General features: G+C 46.9%; 2 protein-coding genes across 5 annotated transcripts; one reads left to right on the top strand and one right to left on the bottom strand.

Annotated features, from left to right (window-relative positions):
• Window positions 1-23,258, top strand: gatad2ab (GATA zinc finger domain containing 2Ab). 4 transcript variants are annotated; one of them, XM_077024198.1, is made up of 11 exons: window positions 1-156; window positions 12,395-12,621; window positions 15,895-16,027; window positions 17,202-17,330; window positions 17,444-17,515; window positions 17,637-17,747; window positions 17,935-18,105; window positions 18,451-18,718; window positions 19,008-19,423; window positions 20,700-20,931; window positions 21,341-23,258. In XM_077024198.1, exons 2-11 carry the CDS (start codon window positions 12,404-12,406, stop codon window positions 21,472-21,474), a joined length of 1,884 nt encoding a protein of 627 aa, XP_076880313.1. In that variant the 5' UTR covers window positions 1-156; window positions 12,395-12,403; the 3' UTR covers window positions 21,475-23,258. The 4 variants fall into 4 exon arrangements, with proteins under 4 accessions (XP_076880313.1, XP_076880312.1, XP_076880314.1 ...); XM_077024197.1 differs by having other exon boundaries at window positions 17,199-17,330; window positions 17,938-18,105; XM_077024199.1 differs by having other exon boundaries at window positions 17,199-17,330; window positions 20,700-20,832.
• A 215-nt stretch (window positions 23,259-23,473) lies between these two features.
• Window positions 23,474-24,537, bottom strand: tssk6 (testis-specific serine kinase 6). The gene has a single exon (XM_077024202.1). The coding sequence runs from the start codon at window positions 24,309-24,311 to the stop codon at window positions 23,508-23,510; it is 804 nt and encodes a 267-aa protein (XP_076880317.1). The 5' UTR covers window positions 24,312-24,537; the 3' UTR covers window positions 23,474-23,507.
• Between the last annotated feature and the right edge of the window lie 76 nt (window positions 24,538-24,613).

Below are 24,613 nucleotides of genomic sequence, written 5' to 3'. Positions count from 1 at the left end.
TTCCGTGTGTAAGCACCAAGTAGCGTATTTGGCGACCGGAGAGGCAGGCGGGCAGGGCTGGAAGGTGTTCTCCGGGGTTCTTCACACGAAATACGGGCTAAACACAACTCAGTGCGTGACGCTCCCTGGAAAGGCGCGTAGCACCTCTCCTTCTCAGTAAGTTATGTATTTTTTGCGGGGAAATTTAGGCGGAAGTACATTTTCAAAATGTTTAATTACTCCGAAGTTCTTCATAAGTTGGCCAGCGAGCTCGCTGCTAGCTAGCTAACAACACCTAGTAGGCTAACGGGCGACACGGTAAAACGAGAGTGGAGAATAAGTTAGCTAGCATAGCAGCTAGCGTGAAGGCTAGCATAGCAGCTAACGTGAAGGCTAGCATAGCAGCTAGCGTGAAGGCTAGCATAGCAGCTAACGTGAAGGCTAGCATAGCAGCTAACGTGAAGGCTAGCATAGCAGCTAACGTGAAGGCTAGCATAGCAGCTAACGTGAAGGCTAGCATAGCAGCTAACGTGAAGGCTAGCATAGCAGCTAACGTGAAGGCTAGCATAGCAGCTAACGTGAAGGCTAGCATAGCAGCTAACGTGAAGGCTAGCATAGCAGCTAACGTGAAGGCTAGCATGGTAGCTATCATAACAGCTAGTGTAATGGTTAGCATAACCGCTAGCATGATTGCTAGCATAACTGTTAGCCAGCCAGCTGTAATGGCTTAAGCTGGTCGGCTAACTGGTGCTTGGTAATTAGCAAGCTACCCTTGTATCTTAAAAAACAACCCCGACAATCTCGGATACTAAAACGATAAAGTCTTAAAGGATTGTCTGGAAGTATTTATTATACCTGAGGTAAAGTTTAGCGTGTTGGCTAATTATTGTGAAAACGTTGAGAAGAATGACTATAAGTCGTTTGAATGTGTTTAATGGTAGAACTGTGGCGAATGTGTGCGGTGGCTAGTGAAGTTAGTTAGCTGGCCGGCTAAGGTCCGTCTGTAGTGACCGAGTCGTTGAGCGTCTGCTGGCTCCTCCACCCCAGACGAGCGGGGTCAGCAGCTCACCTCCAACTTGGGGCTGTTTGTGCCAGCGACATTTTGTAGCTAGTAAACTTAACCGGCATCGGTAAAGTTTAACACTGGTGGTTTAATTATTCTTTTTATTAACGTTACATCATGTATGTACTCATTGGATTCACGTTGTAATGAGCAATATTTGAGTAAATATTTGAGTACAATGTTGTTGTTGGTGACAAAGTTTGCCAGCTAGCTCACTGGCTAAGTTTAACTAGCTTAGGTAGTTAGCTGGCATAACTTGGGTCTCAGTGATGATGGCTGGTTAGCTAGCCTGCTAGTTACCCATCTAGTCCCATAGTGAGATCTGCTGTGTTGTTGACTGGGCTTGCGCCTTGAGCAAACCGAAAAGAGAGAGATCTGCACATTATACCACAGACCTTTTAGCAACTTGGCCACCGTTTCAATGCCGTAGAGAAAAGTTAATTTTCAAGCCATCAAAGTAGACATAAACATCTAGACAGCTAGGTTAGCTAGTTTAATTTCAATCAAAAATTAAGCTTCTCGTTTTAGGTCGATTTTGACCATCTGTTTAGACGTTGTTTTTATTTTTGTGCTTAGTGTAGTTCTGAGAGAAAGAGGTTTCAAAACAGGTTTCAAAACCAGCCCAGGTCAGGTAAGGGGGCCTGTGTCTGTGTCATGGTAGGGTGGCACTCTTTTAAGCCGGTACTGTGTGCCTAGATACTCAACTGTATTACGTTCCAGTGTTTCATAAACTTGTAGTCAGTTCATTTCATGCAATATGGGTGCGTTTGTTTTTGTTTACTTACTCTTTTGCTATGACAGTGTGTTCATATAACATTGCTCATTTTCCTGTCTGATTTTTTCGTTATAAGAGGAACCCGACTGGACTAGAGGGGAGGTAGAGATGAGAGGTATTTCTTCCTGAGTAAAGGACACCGTGATCTTTTATATTGAGCAGGGCTCGTCTATTTCCCCATGTTCTCCTTTTAGCCTCAAAAAATAGATGTTGGTTGTTTTAATAAAATTTTCACCTTTCCTAGAATTGAAGCCTAAAAAGATGAGTTAGTGTTGCATCACTATTACATTATGAGGCCATATCATGTGACCTTCTCCTTGAAATCTGAACTGAACTCACTCACTTATTCAAGTCTAACCAGATCCGATCTATGCATTTCACCTCGTTATCTAACCTTCTCCTCACCGTTGACTTCCGTACTGATCTTTTATACCTACAGAGAATTGCCTTTTTAAAATAGTGATGTCATTTGGTCAGTGCATAATGTGATGGAAGGAATACATTGCTGCTGGTGTTTGAGTGCTGGACTGTAGCACTTTCTCAGAGTCTTTCCAAAAAACAGTGTTAGAAACATAGAAAGTGGCTGAAGTCTCAAGAGATGTGTTGAGGTACTGAAAACTCAGTGGTTTCAGAAGACCATTTATTTATATCTTAATGATATGCTCAGTTTTCATGGCTGCCGTGGTAAAATGGTCTGTGTTTTGGAAAGGCCTGAAAGCACTGTCTACATTAGACAGTTTGCAACAGCAGTTTGTTAATTAATGAATTGTCAGATATTAGCCTCCATCAGTATACAAAAGTGCAATTTCCCCCTGGGATCAATAAAGAATTTCTGATTCTGTCACCTAAGTGGCATTGACCACTTCTCTTGGATCCAAAGTGGACATGTTTGATCTAGACAGGTGTTATTGGGTCCTGTTTTTCTCTTGTTTGTTTGTTTTTTGTTATCTGACAGGACCTTGGGGAGAGGGCAAGTTGTGTACAGTCATGGATTAACAATGCAGAATACTCCAGGAGGGAATCACTGAAGAATAATGTGGTTCAACAGGCATGACTTTGCTGAGTAAAGCTCTACAGTTTGAGAGCCAGATGCACAGCATCTCACACAGTGTCATAACTTGAAATGTAGCTTGTTGAATCTTTGTTTTAATATTTGAATTGTCCAGAACTTTTCAAAACTGGATAAAAGCCCATGTTTAAATTAGGATGGGAATGAGAAAATTGTTGTCCAAATGGAAACTTTGTAACTTTGTTAGCCGAATGTGTACAGTAAAAGACTTGAAATCGCTTAAGAATTATAATTACTTATCAGGATATTCTTGGTTATTTCAGAAAGTCCTGTGGAAATGTATGCATGTTGAGTCTTTTAAAACATTTGATGGAATATGTACTCATTTAACTGAAACCTGTTCTTCTGTAATTGGCTGGAGTAAGCCTTTCTTTAAGAGTGTGGATACACCCAGATAGAAGCGGGTGTGTGCGTGAGGCCAGCAGAGGTGAGGAATCAGGGGTAGAGTCCTGTAGTAAACAGGAAACGGTAGAAATTGGCACAGTGCCACAGAAGCTTGGTGAGAGATCTTTGTCTTCCATCTCCACTTCCCTCAGACCATGTCGCAGGGTTAGTGTAATGCATAGGCTGGTCTAGAAGATGTGGAATGTGGAGAGGCCATTGCTTCTTCATAAAGGCCTCATTGACTGCTGTTCTGGAAGGGGGTGTTTGTGTGGTTCAAAGGGCAGTCTAATCGAGTGTGTAAATGGCCGGCTATGAGACTTCATAAGGAGACCATATCAGCCGAGACCCATCTTGTCTGCTTATAGTGTACTTGTAAACTTAAGTACAGGACTAACAGTTAAGTACAGATTTAACAGTTTCAGGTGATTTATAAACGATTTCTAGCTCTGCCTGGAAACGTGGGGCTGTAGAAGATGCAGGTGTCTGAGAAATTCTGGAAAGTACGTGACATCACTTCCCACTGGGTGACAGAATTGGGCTTTGCTGACAAGGCAAGTGTGGAACTCTCTGCGTGATGCAGTGACATGAACGCAGCGCCAAGGCTTTCAGCGGGAGGGCCCAACCTGTGGGTGTACTGCAGCTCTCCCTCCTCTTGCTGAAATGGTACAGTCTACTTACCGACACCCTCGTGTTTGTGGGTGCAGGCCGCAGCAGTCCACCAGGAGTTGACTGAGTGCTCTAAATGAAAATGAACTTGCAGAGCTCTTTGTCATGTTGGTTTGACCGCATGCCAGTCTGAAATGGACAGAGGAGAGTAAAGCTTGTAAAGAATTCTGGAAGTGAAAATGGTAAAATGGTCATTTGCACTGCACAGTATGTGGACTACATTTACTTTCCTGTGTTGGAACCCTTACATGGGGAGGTCAACTCATTTCATATGGCCTACCAGAGTGAGATTTACTTTTTCATATATAAACGTGTTCCTTCTTCTGTTAACTCAGAAGAACTTTGCTTGCACAGCTGATGAAGGACCTCTGTCCAAAATGTCCTGTTTCTCTGGAAACTAATTCAACACACACATACTGCTTGAAAGTTTCTGAGCCATCCAGATATGGTCAGTGTCTTCTAAAATTGTGAAATGAACATCCAAATCTCCGTTTGTAAAGCATACCTTCCAAATAAGGGACACAAACACTTTCATTATTAATTCAACAAAAGTATTTTCTCCAAAAACTGAAAATCTGCCAAGTGTAAATGTATGTGAATTCTTTGTTAGTAGCTTGTGGCACCTCCTTGTGCAGCCATTACTTCACCCAAACGTCATCTGTAGCCACAAACGAGTTTCTCTTGGGCTTTTGCAGAACTTCACCAGTTAAGAGAGTTGGGAGGGACATCTAGTGTATACAGCTCGCTTCAGATCATGTGGCTATTTCTATGGGATTGAGGTCCGGACATTGGGCCAATCCTGTTCCTTGGAAGTTTTGCTTTGGGTCTTGTTGCATAATCGATTTCTATCCCAGCTTCAACTCCTGACCAGTGTTAATTTTGACAGCAATTTTTTATTTAGTTTTAGTCTTTTTAGTCATAATTTAGTCATTGGAGTTGTTTTTAGTTTGTCTAGTTTTAGTCAACTGATTATCATTAGAATTTAGTTGACTAATTATCAAAATAATTTAGTTGACTAAAATAAAAATGGTGTAATGGTCATTATATACACTTACACGAAATGAAACATTTATTAACCAGTTACAGAATATTGTTTGTAAGTGCAGTATACACAAAAACAGTTTTCCAAACAACTTTATTTACTAGGGGTGTCACGATTTCGATATTAAATCGAAATTGATCGAAATTGTCACGATCTCGAGCCTCGAAGTCAAAAAGGATCGATGATCCCTCTGTCTAAGCTACGCAAGCACCCACACTACGCAAAGTAAAGCCTGGTTTAAACTAGACATGTCTCGAGGGTCCGCGCGCCGAAAATGACGTAATCGCGGTGGCTCCGCCCGTGCCCACTGGCGATTTGCAAGGTCGTGCACCTCTCGAATTTTGTAACTTCGCGCACGCTGTGCTTCAGCACAATGAACCAAGTCATGTTTTCTGGGCTCATACACCTTTTAGAAGGTGGAATTAAAGCACCTAATGAAGTTAAATCTTTATACATATACTCGTAGTGATTCGAAATAATTTTCATCACTTTTCATTGAAACTTTTTCATCACATTATTTAATGGTTGTTTATTTTCAAAACTTCACATTCTCTTGTTTCGTCCTGGAAACACAAGAGGCTCGTATTTGTTAACGTAAAACAAGAGAACTGTTCAGTCAGATAGCTATTTGTTGTGAAATGAAGTAGTTACACTTTCAAGCATTTTCAAGTACTTTAGCCTAAATCTCAGCACTTTTCAAACCTTTTCGTCAACGGAATTAACACTGCTCCTGACTGATGGCAAGAGATTCAGGTCAAGAGTTTGTTGATGGTCCTGAGAGTTGGTGTTTCCCTGGAGAATATGGAGTAGTCCAGATCTGGAGGTAGAACGTTAGGCCCAGACCTTTACACTTCCACCACCATGCTTCATTTTTTGGGAGAAGATTATTCTCTCTTCTCAGTGTTGACTTTTCTGCAGACATGGTGCATGTGATTGGGGCCAAATTTTGGACTCATCTGTCCAGAGAATTGACTTCCAGAGAGTCTCTGGTTTGTCCAAGTGCTCTCTGGCAAAATTTTATCGGGCAACTTTGTTGTTTCTTCTTGAGTAGAGGCCTCCTTATAACAACTCTCTCGTGAATGCCATGTCTATTGATTTTTTTGCCCGATTGTAGACGCACATACATTCGTACACGTACGTTTTTATGGGCGTCCACTTCTGGGCAGAGTTGTGGTGATGCTGAGTGCCTCCATTTGTAAGTGATTTGTCTTACAGTGGATGGCTGGAGCTGCAATCTTTTGGAGATGGTCTTGTAGCTTTCCCCAGACTGATGAGCTGTCTACCACCATCTTCCTGATGTCCTCAGACGTCTCCTTTCCTCTCAGCAGTGTTGGTGTGTGCTTTACACCATGGTACATCAGTGGTTTGGTTGGTTTCCTCTCTCTTTTTATCAGTGTGGCTCAAATCTTTTCCCAAGGATGTTTCATTTGATTGGTCTGCTTAATTGATTACTTGAGCAGTCATGTGTCTTGACTACCAATACACCTGTGGTTTGTATACTCTTGCACATGCTCCGATTCAATGTTTCATGTAGTCTGCTTGAACATTTCCCTCAAAACAAGAAAATGGAATTGATGAACCTGCCATTTCATCAATGAGAAAATAAGAGAATCTGTGTGTGTGTGTGTCTGTGTGTGTGTGTCTGTGTGCGCATACATATAGAAACTCACATTTTAACTTTTGCTGCACTTATGGGTGTCTGTCCGATTAATCTTCCTTTTTCATCTTCCTTTTTCTGTGACCAAGGGGTGTTTGTACGTAGATATTGCTTCACACTCTCCCCCAAAAAAGGCAGAGTTCTTTTCCCCACAGTACAGCTTCACCATGCTTGTGTGAAACCTGACTGTCATTGAGACCTCTGCTTAGTACATGTATCTAGACTTAAGGAGTACCAACTGCTGCTCCCCTAGAAATAAGATTCTCTCTTATGTGAAGTTGTCCCAGAGGCAGAGTGGCATCTACAGGGCTTGTTTATAAAGCATAGTGATGCAGACTTGTGTGAATGATTGGGGACTGTGAGTTAACATTAGCAGCTGTTATAGCTGTTGCCCAGTGTGGCTGCTAACTGACTCACCAAGATAGAACAGGACCATGCTGGATGACGGATAAATTAGCATCTCTCTCCCTCAGCCCAAGTTGTTGCGTCTCCCGTTTACCACAGATGTTTCGTGAGTAGTCAACTTAAACACCATTAGCGAATACTGCAAAAAGAAATGACATCAGTGATATTAAGCAAGTTTTCATCCGTTACCTTGTCACACACCATTACATCGCATCTTTTTTAATGGCCGCATCTTTATTGAACCGTTTTCTTTGTACTAACAGCATAATGTGTTATTAGTTAAAAAAAAAAACACATATAATAGAAAAGACGTTGTTTCATTTTTGTATGAATAACCAACTGACTCGTTACAGAAATAGATTTGTCCAAATGTTAATTGAAAAGATTGACACATTTTAAGTCTGGCAAAGAATGCTGGTGTGAAGGGAACAGAACACAGAAACTGAGGCACACGTGTCCTCTCCAGTAGAGACAGGAGTACCTGTCCAGATGAACCAAACATGGAGAACATTAGATGTTGCATTGTTACTAAGTGAGATGTAGCAGATCACTTGCGTGGCAGCCTCAAGGCAAGGGTCATGTGACCCAAACGATGAAAGGTCTCATGACGTTTACATGGGCTACTTCTGAACTTTGCAACGCAATCGTATCAATTATCGCTATAATTCCAGAGCTGATCATTGTCTTAATTTAGCTCAAGCAGTTTAGCTCAAGATTATTGAATAGTGATTATTAGACTCCACAGGCAGGGTTACAGGTTGTGATGTAGGCCTGGTTTAAGAGTAAATTGCAGGGCTAATTGGAAATTGCACTTGGAAATAGATTTGAGTGTACACTTCGACTTAGCTTCGGACTAGGATCCTTTAAAACCACATTTGATTCCAAAGCTGAGATACAATGGAAAACTGTTTGCTCACAGTTTACATAATCGTGTTGGATCTCATATGTTGAGAATAACCTTAGGCAGTCATGTGTTTTACAGCTACTTAGTTGTGTCGTGTCTGAAACAGCTGCTGACGCTGGTACTGTTTTGCATCAGCTGGGAGTGCTTACAGAGCACTAAGGATGGGGACACATGTCTGATGGTATAGGTTGGACCATGCATGGTTCAGTCACTGACTTATTATGCCTGTTTATCCCATGCCAGCCTTCATGGTCCCCGATCACGTCCTGGTCCCATCAGAGTCTGGTTTGGTTATGTAGCCCAACACAACTAATTCGGTTCCTTTCCAAGTTTAGTACCTGGTAGAGCTGAGAAATCATCTAAACGTGCTGGATGTAGGAAATCTAGGATCCGTCTGGACCTCCCTGCGTGAAGCATGTGGCCCGCTAGTGTACACAGAGAGGGTTGCTGCAAAAGACTTGGTTTCCAGACTAACTGCTTAAAACTACCTAAAGCTTTGACTAAGTTCAGCTACCCACTTACGATGCTCTCTCGGGGTTCTTTGGAGGTTTGTTCAGATTTGTAACTGATTGAATTATTTGGAGAAATTCAATTTTGTTTTTTAAAATTTCTAAGGCTACATAAAGTAGAAAAGCATGCTCTTATGCATCCTTGTGCAGTTGTGTAAGTCTTATCTACAATTCAGCTTGCTCTGTGTGTGTGTGTGTGTGTGTGCGCGCGCGTGTGTGCGTGTGCGCGTGCACGGTTTACACTGTAGCCTGTTTGAGGTCTGGGTGAATGTGGGGGATGGGTAGATAGCTTTTGTGTGTGTGTGTGTGTGTGTGTGTGTGTGTGTGTGTGTGTGTGAGCACGTGCATGCGTGTGAGGGGGTGGGGTGGGGGTGATGTTCTTTGAGTGTGAGCATTCTTTTGTGCCCACATGAAGAAGCATAGGCTATAGGTCCTGCCTCAGCCTTCGTAGTCTTGTTGCTAGGGGCAATACCAGGTGGAGCCTGTGGCAGATGCTGAGTTAACGTCGTCCATTTTGTTAGGTAACACCCTCGTGGCCTGATCCTTCAGTGGTGTTAAAATGGCAGGCCTTAACCCTTGAAGTGCAAGACTGAATCGGAAGGGCCACCCTCAGTTAGCCTGCTGACTGACTACAAGACAAGAAAACAGATTTCAGAAACTGTACCATGACAGAAGTGGATTATCTAACTTGTCTTTAAATGCTCATTAGCTCGGTCATCGAGACCTTACTTTCGATTAGGGATAGACTGATAGATTGAGGAAGTTCTTATGAGGATAGTGGGGGGGGGGGGGTAACTGTGGACCCAGAATGCCCTGGTGGTGTTGAGATGGCGTGCGGAGCGTCTTGTGTCGGGCGGGGCAGCCGTGTTTGGGCCGCCTGTGTGTTGTGCCGAGTCGCGCATGACACCATGTTGTTCAGTCAATTCCATGTGGACGGTCATTACATCCGTCTGCAGGCCCCACGAGGAAACGGAATCCACTCCTCCAGCCCACCTCACCGCGGCATGCTGGGACTTGTTTCTCCGACGGCCCTGTTGCGTAAAGCGGTACACGATGTGTCTGTCTGTCTCTATCTGAGCGCGTGCCTAGGAAAGGGCCAGTTAGGAGCGTGGCCTCATGGACAGGTCAGCTCTGCACGTCTGGACTCTTGTGCATTTTGTATCGTGTCAAAATTCTGTAAAATACCAAAGTTAATTCGGGTCTTAATCGGCCTCGCTACTGGAAATGACTGCATCTCTGTTTAATACCTGCTACTCAAGGATAGATCAACATGCACTTCATACCACCACAACATTTATGTTTCAGCACACACACACACTACAGATTTACAGCAATTCCTCATACAGTCTAATGTGATGGTCACTGACGTTTTTGCACAAAAATATTATCGTTAAGATTATTTCCGATTCGTTTTATTCAAGTGCACCCATCAAGTTGCATGTTGTATTATTTTGCCATGTGTAGTCATTCTGCTCCAGCTGTGTTTAGCCAATTAAGGGGCTGTTTCTGCCTTGGATCATCAGTGTGTGTGTGTGTGTGTGTGTGTGTGTGTGTGAGAGCCAAACCCATTGACACGTTGAGTTATAAAATTGCTGTGCATAGTTAAGGGTCAAAGCCTAACGAGACTGGGTGGAATGGAAGAGCGTGTTTTGAGCGTGGTTTGTAAAGAGCAGGACTGTATCGTCCATGTTGGAAAATGACGGTCGTTTTCTCTTGTGTCTGTGAAGCCTATAGTGTTTTGTGAACCAGAGTACCCCGTTTGCTCTGTGGAGAACGCCTATCAAATTCAAAACCACACAAACCCAAAACTGAGCCCTTCCTTACCTAAACGCAGATAGCACGCTTGACCGGGCCATTGCTCAGAAGTGCAGCCGTCTGGCCGTATGTCGCTTAAACATTGAAATGGTCCACGTTCGTGCTCCAGGTGGTTCTCCCAACGCCCTCTCTTTCAGTTGGGCCGGCCATGTCCTGCCTCGGGGCGTTTCGGTGCCGGGTCTTGGGTTTCTTACAGGAACAGGACGTCTACGGATGACTTCACCGACTTGCTCAGTGTGAAAGCATCGAAACCCCTCCCAGTTTGAATGATTCACACCTACACAAGGAGCGTTTCGTTCCCCTGTCCGTTTTCTGGGGGGGTTCTGGTTCGTGATGATGACAGACACCATGTTTAATTTGCACGCATTACAGAACACGCAGGCTGAACGTAGGTGAAGATGAGGAGTGTGTCCGGGTCGAGACCTGAACTGTGGTGTAAGTGGTTGTTCTTTCTGGATCCTGCTTACGCAAGCATATGTAATCACACAAGCTCGAGGTGCTCATGTGCTCTTGGATAGGAGCATTAAAACCCGTCCGCCTCAGTCGTGGCCCTGGTGTCGGACGGATTGATTAGACGATTGGGTATTTCTCTCATTGGGCTTTGATGCAGGTTTTTAGACTTTGATTCATTTGTTATACTGACGCCTTTGATAACGTTCTGTTAAACGGCTGTCGTTTGCTGGTTCTGTGACAGCAGGGTGTCAGGTGAACGTACTTGTTGGCCTAGTTTCATAAACCATGTCCTGTGTTCTTTGATCACCTTGAGTATTGCTGCACTGAAAAATTGCCGGTTTGCTCCCTTGTATGCCAGCTGTTTTTCAAAAGGATTGCTAAGCCAACATTTGTTTTGACTGGACTGTTCTGCTAGTATATCAATTATGCATCTGTTTCTGTAATTCCAAATTCTTGGAATTAGGTGAAGGACATTCTTTTGAGTTGTGGCTTTCTCTGGCTGCTCAAAATGACTGTGGCTTCTAAATCTACTTGTAAATGAATATTGCTTCATTGATTGCGTAACCTAAATCGCCGGGGCCTAAACCGTAGTTTTGTGTAAAGGCTTTGCAGACGTGCAGCTCTGTCTGTCTGTGAAGGTTCTGTAACCAACTGCGTGGAGGAAGATGCTTTCTCTTCCTCTCCAACCTACTTGTGTTTCGGAATGCTGGAAGCCCCTCCCCCACGATCCAGCGAAGGCGTGTGCGTGACCGCGCTCGCTGCCTGTCAGGCTCTCGAGGGGTTAAAAACCTGCCTCGGCCTCCTGCTGCAACGGCAGACCGGTTTAAACTGGTTTTCGGGGAAGTGCTTTGTGTCCCATGGAATCTTGGGAAGGGACATGTGGAGCCTGGTGATGTCACTGGAGGTGAGAGAAGAGGCCTGGTGTTGAGTCACATCACACACTTGACGGTCACACACCAGATCTGGATGACGCCGCAAGGCCGCAGAACACAAGAACTGTAGAAGAGAGTCTGCAGATTTGTACATACGTATGTGTGCGCGTGCATGCGGTGGTCAGTTTTCTTTTGAAAGTGGAAGGGGTCAGGTTTAGTGTGTGTGTGTGTGTGTGTGTGTGTGTGTGTGAGATTCATGGCACTGAAAGCTCCATTATGAGGCCTAGTGACTTGTCCTGTTGAAGGTAATGTTAACAGTGTTTCCTGTTCCTAATATTATCTCTGAATGGGACGGGCTCGATTCTTCTGAAAGCATCTTCTGAAAACACCCATGAAACAGGTTTGATATGAAATTAAATGAAATGTGCCATATTTGTCAATTGTGATTTTACATTGCAATAGAAATTTGCGACATTTACCCATCTGTGCAGTTAGAACACACACACACTAGTGATTACTAGGGGGCTGTGGATCACACGTGCCCAGAGCGGTGGGCAGCCCTAGCCCGGCACCCAGGGAGCAGTTGGGGTTAGGTGCCTTGCTCAAGGGCACCTCAGTCATGGCCTCAGGTCTGGGACTCGAACCCACGACCCTCTGGTCACAAGGCTGTTACGATCCCTCTTCCGCTTGCCCACATGTCCTGTTCGTGCCCACGGAACACTGTGGGTTTATTAATCTGTCGGGAAACCGAGAATGAATCGTGTCTACGCTCCTCACGCGCTCGTGCATCCTTTCTCGTAGGCCGGGACGATGTCCGAGGAGGTGGCCCGTCAAACACGCAGCCAGAAGAGGGCGCTGGAGAAAGAACCGCCAACCTCGGACGGCGAGCCGAAGCGTCTGAAGCTGGACAGGGGCGAGCTGGTGCCCGGCAAGGTGTCCAGCATCCTGAAGACGGGCGAGGTGAAGGCCACCATCAAAGTGGAGGTGCCCGCCCACGACGAGCCCGTGGACATGAGCACGTCTCGCAGGTCAGGCCCCGTACCGCACAGCTGGAGCAGTGTTCCCGTTATAGCTCGTGTTTACGATTCTAGGACCTGCTCTAGTCAGGACGTTCCTGTGGTGTCGTCACGCGTGGGTTCTGTGCTGCCACCTTTAGACGGGTTTCCAGGGCGCTGGGGGTCATTTTGGGTCACTTGGGGGGGGGGGGGGGTCATCTCTGATAAGAGACTGACTGCGTTATTGGGGGCACAGATTCAGCATCTCTTGCTTTGTTATATGAAGAGATATTATATCTGGTAATAGTTGAGCAACAGGAAGACTTGGTTTCAGCAAGGCCTGACAACTTCAGCTTTGAGAAGCTTTGAAATAACGGTTTCCGCTCCTGGATTTTGTAATCGCAGGTAGTTAATTAAACAGTCAATGTAGGTGAATTGCCTCTTGGTCATCATATTTTAATCCTTCCTCTAGGGAGGGTGGAATATCTCCAGTACCTTAAAGCCTGGGAAGTGAACAACGGATATTCAATATAAATGAACTAGTACTAATCCATAAATGCACTAGTAGTAGTTCCTAAATGAGCTAATGGTGCAGGGGAGAATTGAGGTCAGGCGTTGAATACCTCTGGTGAAGACAAAGAAACCATGCTGATTTAGAGGGAACAGTGGTGGGGGGTGGGGATTGTTCTGCTTCTAAATATCTCTCGCACGCATCCTTCAGTTCAGACTTCAGAACCAGCTAGATTCGGCCTATCGATTTTTTAGAAATTCTGCTCCATGGCCAGTTTCTTAGGAATCGTGCGCATTTGGGTTTTCCTAAGCTGTTCTCTGAATCTCTTGAGCTTTTCTTGTGAAGCTGGCGTAGTCCAGCCTGACTCGAGTTCCTATTTTAAGTTTAAGCTGCTTCTGTGTACAGGTCCACTAGCTTCTGGTTCACCACCATGTGCGTACCGACATGAAAATGACCCAGGGCTGTGTGGGTACATTAGCAGTAAAAGGGGAGTGTGTTAAACACCGGGCCACCTGTTATCACTGACTGTACTTCTCTAAGTGTGTGACTTAGAAATGGTTGGGAAAAAAAAAAGTTATTTCTGCGGGAATTTACCGACTACATGCGGAGGTGAAGCGGTCTGTACGTGTAATACGAACCCGTCACGCGAGTCGAGTCGAGTGTTCGGCGCAGCTGAGATGGAAGCTGGATGGAAATGGCGGCTTGGGGATGCAGCCTATAAAACAGGACAAAGGGGATGACTTATTACTGAGTGACGCGCGGGGGGGGAGGGGCGTGAGAAGTTGGCTGAAAGAGATCGGGCGTTGGGGCCGTCACCGGCAGCCCTTTAAAACTTTAGTTGAGCGCACGCTCAGTGTGCCAGTGCCCAGGAGCCAAACTTGCTTCGGCGGTGTGCTCCACTTAAACTTGGGCAGCTCCGTTTCCCTCCACACCTGAACCCTTCCTGCCTTCACAAAACCAATCCTACGTGTCACAAACTGGTTCCAGCCGGCTGTTGCTATGGTTTCCACGCTGGAAGGAACCGTTGAAGAAAATGGAGTGCGAGTCACGTGACTGCAGGGAAATTCTCCAATCATGTGATCTCCTGAGGTACTGATTAATACCAAGGAAGTGGTGATAATGAGGAGAAGGTTCAAGTTCTTGGTGTTTGTCTTTTGCGCTCGTGCTGGGCTTGCAGCGTTGTCCCGTCCCACTCTTACAACTTCTGCTCCTCAGATGACGGGGGGGCTGGTTTCTCCTCAGATGACGGGGGGGCTGGTTTCTCCTCAGATGACGGGGGGGCTGGTTTCTCCTCAGATGACGGGGGGCTGGTTTCTCCTCAGATGACGGGGGGCTGGTTTCTCCTCAGATGACGGGGGGGCTGGTTTCTCCTCAGATGACGGGGGGCTGGTTTCTCCTCAGATACAGCCTGTCTATTAAAAAGATGCTTGTGATGGGCGTCGTATTGAAAAAGCCTTTTTTGACGTGTCTAATGCCTTAAGGAGCGTTTGTCTCACAGCGCGGTTCAGAAGTGCGCCTTGCATTCTTCTGTTTTGCTTTGAAGTGCCTACAGAGCCACGGGCATCTAATCTCCCATTTACAGAACTCGATAAACTACACGCGATCATTATCTTCTAACCCGTATTGAGGGGTGGGTGTATTTACATGGTTACCCACTGGCAATTAAATTCCAATATGGTTGGGGGAAAAACAACAGAAAAGGTTTGTCTTACTAATCATGTCATTTTGAAAAGGCCATAAATCCATATCCTCAAACTGGCATGTTTGCAGGTTGACCAAGCAACCTGTCAATACGCAGCAGTGGGTGGGGGTGAGGATATTGAAGCGCTGTGTTATTGGTCGGCTGAAACGCCCTCGGTGGTGACACCTCGGCTCGCTAATAAAAGGTGTTCATGCAAGCGTGCGAGCTCAGAGTAGAACTGGAGCGGCTGTTGCGTTCCAGCCAGATGGAGACAAATGTAAGCGAGCACCTTGTCCAACTGGCTGTGGCGTGGTGCATCCTGTCTGCTGTGGTGCACTGGCCGTCGGGACGGGAATAGACGGCCTAGTTCACACACCGTTTATTGCAGTGACTAATGATACCTGGACAGACCTCGTTGAATCTGTAGGTACTTAACAATTACTGCAGCTTATCTAAGAGGGTTACTCTGATGTTCAGAAGTCCTGCTTCGTCTTTGGTGCGATTTGGCCTAAACAGGCACGTGTGTACGTACGTTTGTGTGTGTACGTACGTGTGTGTGTGTGTGTGTACGTGTGTGTTGTGGGCCCTGTCCTGGTGTCACGTGCGCGTCCACAGAGTGTGTGGGGTGACTGGGAGCGCGCACACACACAATGGCCTGGCCGCCCGCCACCCCCCCCCCCCCCCCTCCTGGGCCTGGAGCAGTTAGGGCTCTGGGAGGGGCCGCAGAGGCACTCCGGGCACGGAGGGGCTGGCCTGACAAAGACCCAGAATGCAAAGCAGCCCTCCCATCTTGGCGTGGCCGGGGAAGGCAGATGTGCTCTGCACCGTCTTCAGAAGATCTACCCCCACGTGATCAGTCTGACAATATGCTACATGTGCTTGAAGCACTAAATGCACATTCTGTTCGCTCGTGTACCAAAATATATATTTTTTACATAGGTATCACAGTCAATGCAAGTCTAAGACTTTGCATTTGAATTGCTGTAAGCTGTGGTCCTATGCTGCCCTCTTGTGGCCAATACATGCTATTGTTTTGGTGGTTGTAATTTATTTTGTGTGACCCCAAGCGCCTGCTTGTATGGGGGTGCGTTTCTAAATTTGGTCTCTCTTTCAGTCATGTAGATATAAAGAAAGAGCGACCCCCGACCCCGGATGATGTCATCGTTTTATCAGACAACGAGCCCTCCAGTCCATGTGTGAATGGAATAAACCACAGTGTGAAGAAAACGGACACGGATATGCTCATGGTAACAACACCGCGTCCCTCTAACGGCACATCCAGAGACTACACTTTCTTCTGAACTTCTCCATACCTCACAACTTTATTATTGTTTGTTGGTACTATTAGTTAATATTTGCAATTATTAACCAACATTGAAATTTTGGAGGATACTTTAATTCAGAGTGACTTATGCCTGGTTCACACTACACGACTTTTCAGTCGTCAGGTTTTTGTGCCGTCCGCACTACACGACTGGTTGTGCTGTAATCGCGAGTCTTTCAGTTGTTGTGGCTTTCACACTACATGACTGATCGGCGACGCGGGCTCACGAATTACACGACTGGGGAATCGCCGACTCATTTGGCTGCCGTCCAAAAACACGAGAACACGAAAACGAAACTCTCGCGAGAACCAGCAACACCACGTAGAAGAAAAAAAAACAATGTACATGTGCTCCACATTTTCGTTATTATTATTTTTTTTTTACCGTTTAAACACTCCATAGTCCCAAGTGAACATAAATATAATCAATCGCACTATTTCTCCAGTGCTGTCACAATAACTTAAACACAGTGTTGTAGTAAAGTTGTAAGAAAGGTGAGGATTTTGTGTGTTTGCTGGGTTACTGTTTTGAAAGTATTCTTGAAAGTTTTTTACATTCTCAGAGATATCTTCAGCGGTGCCGCAGTTCTCTCTCCGCGTTCCCATTGGCTGTAGCTAGACGCTGTTCCCATTGGCTGTAGCTAGACGCTGTTCCCATTGGCTGTAGCTAGACGCTGCTGCCGACTCTCAGTCGCCGACTGCTAGATATTAAACATGCTAGATATCTGCTAGTCGTCGGCGACGGCTCGGCGAGCGTCTTTCAGCAGTTCACACTACACGACTGAGCGAGCGACGAGTGATCGCCGATTCGCCTCCGACCACAGTTTTTGTCGGCGATCTGTCGGCGACTGAAAAACCAGCCTAAAATCGTGTAGTGTGAACCAGGCTTTACGTATTTATCGGTGTGGTCTTCCTGGAAAACAACACCCATGACCAGGGTGTTACTAGCGTCGTGATTCACCTGCTCCACCAGCTGACCTGCAGGAGTGTAGACGTACAACATACCGATTAATTCTGTGAACTGCAAAAACCTGGGATTAAATTGTCTGGGGGGGTGTGGTCTTCTCTTTGCCCTTCCCACACGTTGCGTGCAGCAGAGCAGTCCAGAGGAGCGGAGGCGGGTCATCGTGCAGCTGCGGGAGGAGCTTCGTCTTCAGGAGGCCAAACTGGTCCTTCTGAAGAAACTGCGCCAGAGTCAAGTGCAGAAGGAGAGCGTGGTGCCCAAGGCAAGAACCAATCACAGCGTGCCACACGGCATGTGCTACAATCACAGCCCTGCGACTGTGCTCCAAGTTATATTCTCTCTCTCTCTCTCTCTCTCTCTCTCTCTGCTGATCAGGCACCCAACTCCCTGTCCAATCCTCCTCCTCTTGTAAGAGGCAGCATCACATCCAGCAAAGCTCCTATACAGGTTCCACATCTGCATCTCCTGAATTTACACTCTTTTTGTGGCGCGAGAGACAGAGCCGTGCCCTTAATTCTGTGCTCTACTTCCTGTGTGTGTGTGTGTGTGTGTGTGTGTGTGTGTGTAGGTGTCATCCGGTCGAAGCTCAGGTGTGGTCATCCCTCCCCCTCTGGTTCGGGGAGGCACGCAGGTGTCTAAGGCTTCGGTGGTGATGCCCCCCTTAGTCAGAGGCTCACAGGTAAGCAGTGCGACTCCGTGCCGTGAAGCTGGTTTTTTTTTTACCCAGCTAGTTCTCGTTCTGGTCACCTAACCTGAGGCTGTGTGGGTCTGCGGGCGCCCGGTTTTGGGCATGTATGTTGGGGAGGATGCGGAGGGGGTCGTGTGGGTCTTTGTGGGTGCCTGAGCCCATGGTTTTGACTCCCCAGCAGATAGCCACGTTGCGTCAGCAGCACTCGGCGTCGGGGCCTCCACCCCTGCTGCTGGGGCCACGCACCTCCGTCCCCAGCGTCCAGGTGCAGGGTCAGAGGATCATCCAGCAGGGACTCATCCGCGTGGCCAACGTGGCCAACTCCAACGTCCTGGTCAGCATCCCGCAGGTCAGACCTCCCACCCCACCACCGCTCCCTGTCCCTTTACCGGACTTACATTACACCCATATGCTAAGGCTGCACTCGCATTCCATGTATTGCCACTTTGTTGGTTTTAGCTGCAAGTCCATATGAGGGAGGGTATCTGTTTTGCTTCGCTTTTACGTAGTTTGGGTGGAGGCCGGCTCATGTGTAACGCTATTACCCAACAAGATGGATGTTCTTTGCAGTCCCTCCTCCTCGCAGTGGCAGCAGGATTAATAAAATGATCCATGCCAGGAAAAGAAATGTTGCTTTGCTGGTAAAGAATTCACAGATCCTCCTAACGAACGCCTGCTGTGTCCTGTTGTCCAGGGATCGCCCACGGGGCTGAAGGTCTGCTCCGCCTCGGCCCAGTCTGGCACCAACGCCTCCCCGGGCACCGCCAGCGACTCCCCCGCCAGCCGGCAGGCGGCCGCCAAGCTGGCCCTGCGGAAGCAGCTGGAGAAGACCCTCCTGGACATCCCTCCTCCAAAACCACCGGCGCCCGAGCTCAACTTCCTGCCGTCGGCCGCCAACAATGAGTTCATCTACCTGGTGGGACTGGAGATGGTGGTGCAGAACCTTCTGGATTTAACAAAGAGTGAGTGCTTTACTCTCGCGGCTGAGATCACCGCTTTGTGTCGGTGGATGTTTTGTCCGTTTCGTCCTTTTTGGATGAAACTTTGGGCCCTGTAGTTCACGGTTTAATGGCTTCTCGCCATTCAAAATCCGTCAGCCACTCATCCATTTGTTAACAGAATCGGGTGCAATGGTAAAGCCAAACACAAAACAGACACTGCGCAGTTACTCTGGGAGTACTACCGTTAGAGAGAACCCCCAGCCCGAGTTCTACCTCCCCCTGACCTAACTGCTCCCTCTCCTGATGTCAGGCAAGCAGCAGGCGGCCCAGCAGCAGGCCGGCCCGGCGCCGGTGTCCGCCCAGCCCGCCAAGGAGCCGTTCACGTGCGCGCAGTGCCAGACGGACTTCACGTCCCGCTGGAGGCAGGACAAGGCCGGCGGCTCGGTCCTGTGTGAGCAGTGCATGAGCTCCAACCAGAAGAGGGCGCTGAAGGCCGAGCACACCGGCCGGCTCAAGTCGGCCTTCGTCAAGGCCCTGCAGCAGGAGCAGGAGATCGAGCAGCGCATCCTGCAGCAGGCCGCCACGCCCACCACCAAGAGCTCCGCCCCCTCGCCCGCCTCCTCCGCCCCGTCGTCCGCGCTGTACAAAGCTGCCCGCTCCTCGCTGCCCCAGCAGCAGGCCAGCAGGGTGGCGCCGGTGAGCCGATACCACACCACCATCAAGCAGGTGGGTTCATCCTTTCAACCCACGGGGTTAATGTTCGGTTACGCACCGTGAAGCGAAACACATACAACATTGTCTTACGCGTGAAATGTGATTTCTTCCTCTGACCTCAGAAAGGCACAGATTGAAACAGCCAGTTCCCACAAAAGAACATCTGTCCCGTCACACAGACGTGGTCACCCCGAGAGGCTGATACGCAGCCGCCCGACCCGCTTTCCAGAATGTTCTAGGATAGCTGAGGCACACTTGTCAAAATGGCAGTAGTGCTGACAGAAATCTTACCGGAAACTTCCGTCCCAGTGAACAGTAGCCTGACTGTTCTCGTAGAAACACGTCAGAAGCTGTTAAGAAGCTACAATGATTATATTTATTTATATTGACTATAACAAATAGGGGTGTGTTTAAAAAATCGATTTTTCGATTCAAATCGATCTTCATTTGAATGATTCGATATCGATTTATTAAACCTGAGATCGATCTTTAGAATTGGCCAATTTTCTCCGCATATGTGTACCGTTTTAACTTCTTGTGTTTTATCTCGCGTGACGTGCTTTAATTCCACCTTGTTTAGGTGTATGAACCCAGGAAACATGACTTGGTTCATTGTGCTGAAGCGCGGCGCGCGTGAAGTTACAAAATTCGAGAGGTGCACGACCTCGCGAATCGACAGCTCACGGGTGGAGCCACCGTGATTACGTCGTTTTCGGTGCGCGGACCATTACGCCGGTCGCGACGCGTCAAGTATAAAGCTGTTAAGTTTACTGTTGACAACTCTTCTCTTTTATTTTAACATTAATACAAGCGAATTCACTCAACAGAAGTAAATAACTGAATCCTCTCTCTCACTCTCGCTCCTCGCGCGCTCTCCCACTCACACACACACTTAAAGAAACAGTAACCCAATAATCCCATTATCATTACAATATAAAAAAAGAATGTAACTGTTGTTCACAGTATAAACACTAATATCTTAATACATTTTAATAAAGTTTGGGTGTTACTTGTATCATTACAACATTTCACATTCAAACTACACTTTTTATTGTAACTGAAATTTCCCTACAAGAATCGATATTGAATCGGATCGAATCGAAAATCGAATTGAATCGGGACCATGTGAATCGGAATCTAATCGAACTGGGAAATCAGTGGCGATACCCACCCCTAATGACAAAGTGCATCCTTACGTTTTTCACACGTGACCTGCATCACTAGTGCAGTCCTGATCACTGCGTGCACTCGTGTCTTCACGTCTGCCCTCCCTGTGTCCCCCGACCAGAGTCCGGGCCAGCTGGCGCGGAGCGTGCAGGCGGCGGTGGTCAGCGCCAGCTCGCGGGCCCTCGCCCACGGCTTCACCACGTCCTCGCAGCTGCAGAACGCAGTCTCCGCTGCCGCGCTGGTCAGCAGGCCAGGTAAGCATGCCGTGCGCGCGGGGTCGAAGGGCGTCGCCGGCGGCAGCGGCAGTAACCCCGCCCCCGGTGCCTGGAGGAAGCAGAGCGGCAGCGGCCCAGGTAGATGACGCCGTCCGAAAAACCCCCCCAGACAGATGCAAAAAAAAAAATGCCTGCGCCTTTCCTCTCTCGCTCACCTATCCCCCCCCCCGTTTCTGATCGTGTGTGTGTGTGTGTGTGGGGTGTCGTCTTGTCGCGGGGCTGCTAAGGTGGTGAGGAGTAAAGTCTCAATTAAATGCTAAATTGAGTGATTAACAGATGTGGCTAATTGACCTAAACCTTTGCTCAAAAGAGTAGTCCGACATTAGTAGTGACGTATAATTTGAAGTTGTTCTTACAAATGCTGCCCTATTCCATTCTTCGTTGCTTTTCCCCCTCCAGTGCAACTCGCTTTCATTGTTCTGGGATTTGCTCTCTAGGTTGGGTGTAGGTGTCTCTGTAACGAGTACTGTGCCCTCTCTCCACACAGGCGTCACTATGGCCTACGTCAACCCCAGCCTGTCCGTACACAAGACCACGTCTCCAGTGGACCGGCAGCGAGAGTACCTTCTGGACATGATTCCATCTCGTTCCATCTCCCAGACCACCAACACGTGGAAATGATGCCGTCACTGACCACTCTACGCTAATGAAATAATCTCTTTGAAATAATCGACTTCGTTGGGCTGGATATTGATATCGGTTGACCAGCTATCAAGCAATAACAAGAAACAAACTTTTCTCTCTGCTTAGTGGAAACCTCTACTCCAGTCTGAGAATCAATTGAAACAGTCCTGAGATATTGGGCCATGGATCAATCTTAACAAACGGAGACTTGGGGACCTTCTGAGTAGGCCGTGTATGTATGTATTAAGTCTACGGTGGCCCTACCTCGTTCACCCTGGTGATGGTGGGGTTGGGGGGGGGGACCCTCCACCCACTTTCTCTTTCATCTCCACCTCTGCTTGTAGTCTCACTGGTGCTGAGACGCTCATGGAAAACAAGGTGACTGATGGACCGTCTCCATTTTAATAAAACATGCCTGCTTCCTCTTAACGAAGGGAAGGTGCTCAGACTGCACGTGAAGCCAGGCAGCTGCGTTTTCTCTAGTCTTTGGACCATGTATAAGAGTGCTTTAGCTTCGCAAAATGTAGATCTTCAATGGGACACAAACATGCGGCCCCTTGAAACAATGATGTGGGAGTGTGAGTAATTCTGTTGTCAAGGTTTTTATTTAGGGTTTGCTTTGCGGACTCATTCCACCCCCTCCCTTTGAGCTGGCCTTTTGTTTTGAGGGCTGAAGTTTAAAGGTATTGTTGTATTGCTGCGGTGGTTTTACATCTGCCAGTTTAGTGTGTATTTTAAGTACTTTAAATGCATTTTTCCCCCCAGGGTTTTTTTTTTTTTTTGGGGGGGGGGGGGGTACTGAAACGTTTGCTTCTTGATTTACTCCCCTTGTTTTGTCAAAATCAAGTGGACATGAGGACTAGGGGCACTTGTGACGCTTTTGGTTAATTTTGTGCAGTGTGTGTGTGTGTGTGGAGGGATGTGTGTGTGTGTGTGTGTGTGTGTGTTTTCCTTCATTCTTTTTGCCACTTTTAGATTGTGACAGTACATGGGGATATTTAAAACTACACTGTATGTATTTTGCTTTAGATGAAGGATGCTCCAGTCACCCCTGACCCTATTTGTTTGAAATACTAGATTGTTAGGACTGTTCCCCCATGTATTAGTTTCAGATATTATCAGTCGATGACTGTATCCAGCAACGGGAATTCTCAGAATATCTCTGAGCTTCTCTCAAAATAATTAGGCTGCCAGATGCATGGTGTTTAATGCTGGAGAGGATGCGTTATGCACACGCACACAAACATCTGCTTACTGGGACAGTGGGCTGTGGGCTTTATCAGTGGGCTTTTGAGACAATGATTCACTGCTTTCATGTGATTGAAAAAACTAGATGAAATTCGACTCAATACTATCCCCCCCCCCCCATTATTTATAAACTAACTCGGCTGAGCTTGGAGGGACGGAGGGGATCTGGTCCTTGATGAACAGCGGGGCAACCTTCATTCCTTCTACCCCTCTCCAAAAGCCAATATGCACATAATTACAGCTGGCACTCGTTCATTCTGTATCTCCCACGAGCACCCGTCTTATCAGAGGTTTCCCATTAGTCGAGTCCTTCCATGGCTGTCTGTGTTGGAGGGTGGTGGTCTCTGGTTCACACTGCTGTTCTGACTACTGCTGCTGCCGGGATATAACATCATTCCATTGTCCAGGGATGCTGGAACTATTTGCAGTCCTGTCTCCCTTTTATGAGTTGTACAAAAAAAAAAAGTTTGACCTTTTTCCATTTATTTTTGATCTATCAGTTAATGATTATAATAAAAACGGAATTTAATCTATGGTATTTTCTTATTGTTATAACCTATGCATGTGTGAAAGGGGTTACTTGCGTTTTGAACTAAAATGTCAAAGTTTTGTATTTTGGGAAGTATTTCTAGAACATTTCGAGACTGTCATCCGCAGAGTTATTATATATGATCATAGTGGAAACCGTTATTAAATAAGTTGCTAACGCCCAAAATGAAACTGGAAACGACTACAACATGACTAAACTTTCAACAAGGTTTAATTGACACGTTGTCTCTCCACTACTGCATCCACGGCTGCTGGGACACACTCGTGATGGAGGGTCGGGAGGAGGGACTGAAGCGTAGCAGATACGAGATGAGATCACGACACGGTTCCTCCACCACCACGCCGTCGGTGTACACCAAAGCTTTGCGCTGAATTCGTGGAAGCTTGCTCGGGTTTGAGTCGTCGAAGGGCATACAACCTGTGACCATGACGTACAGAATCACGCCCAAACTCCATATGTCGTACTTCTTTGGGTCGTAGGGCACACCCAGGAGTACCTCAGGAGGAGAGTACGCCACAGAACCGCAATATGTCGTGCTTAGTTCTGGGTATCCACTCGCAAAGCGTCCAAACCCAAAATCCGTGATCTTGACTTGATTGTCGGCTGTCAACAGCACATTTTCGCATTTCAGGTCTCGGTGAACAATGTCTTTCTGATGTAGATGGCTCACGGCACTGACTATCTGAGAGAACCAAGTCCTGGCCTGGTCATTAGAGATGCGGCTCACCTCCTGGATCTTCTGCAGCAGATCCGTTGTGGCAGGTTCCATGACGATGTATATCCGGCCACTGCCTACGTCGATTAGCTCATGAACATTAACGATGTACTCATGCTTTACAGCTCTAAGAATTTCAAGCTCCCGCGGCAAGAATTTGACGACAAACTCGGTCGGTGCCTTCTTGCGGTCGACTATTTTAACGGCTACTTGACTGGCATGCTTCTTGGAGGAGGCCAGCTTGACCTTGGAGTAACTCCCTTCGCCGATAGTGACTCCGAGCTTGTATCCCATACTTGTGAGAACTTTATCGGTAGGCATTTTTAGATACGACGTGGAGCTACTAGTTTGAAGCTGAATGAACCATCATGGTTTTGAAGGCTCCTCACCTCATACACTCATTGTTTTGTCAGGTTAGAACGTATTAATGCGTCTCCATGAAAAATCCAAAACTCGGACCGCAGATCCATTGTGACCTCATATTGATACAAAGGTGACGTACGTGTCTAAACTTTGTGTTCATTGTAATTTTTAATCATGATGTCTTCATGCCATGTGGTTCCTAAAACATAGACATACAGCCCTGAATAGTAAGAGCACATTTAACTACTTGTAGAATCAAT

This window comes from Brachyhypopomus gauderio, chromosome 12 (assembly GCF_052324685.1).
Source record: "Brachyhypopomus gauderio isolate BG-103 chromosome 12, BGAUD_0.2, whole genome shotgun sequence".
In the NCBI taxonomy this organism is placed as follows: Eukaryota; Metazoa; Chordata; class Actinopteri; order Gymnotiformes; family Hypopomidae; genus Brachyhypopomus; species Brachyhypopomus gauderio.
This window is presented reverse-complemented; position numbering and strand designations above follow the sequence as displayed.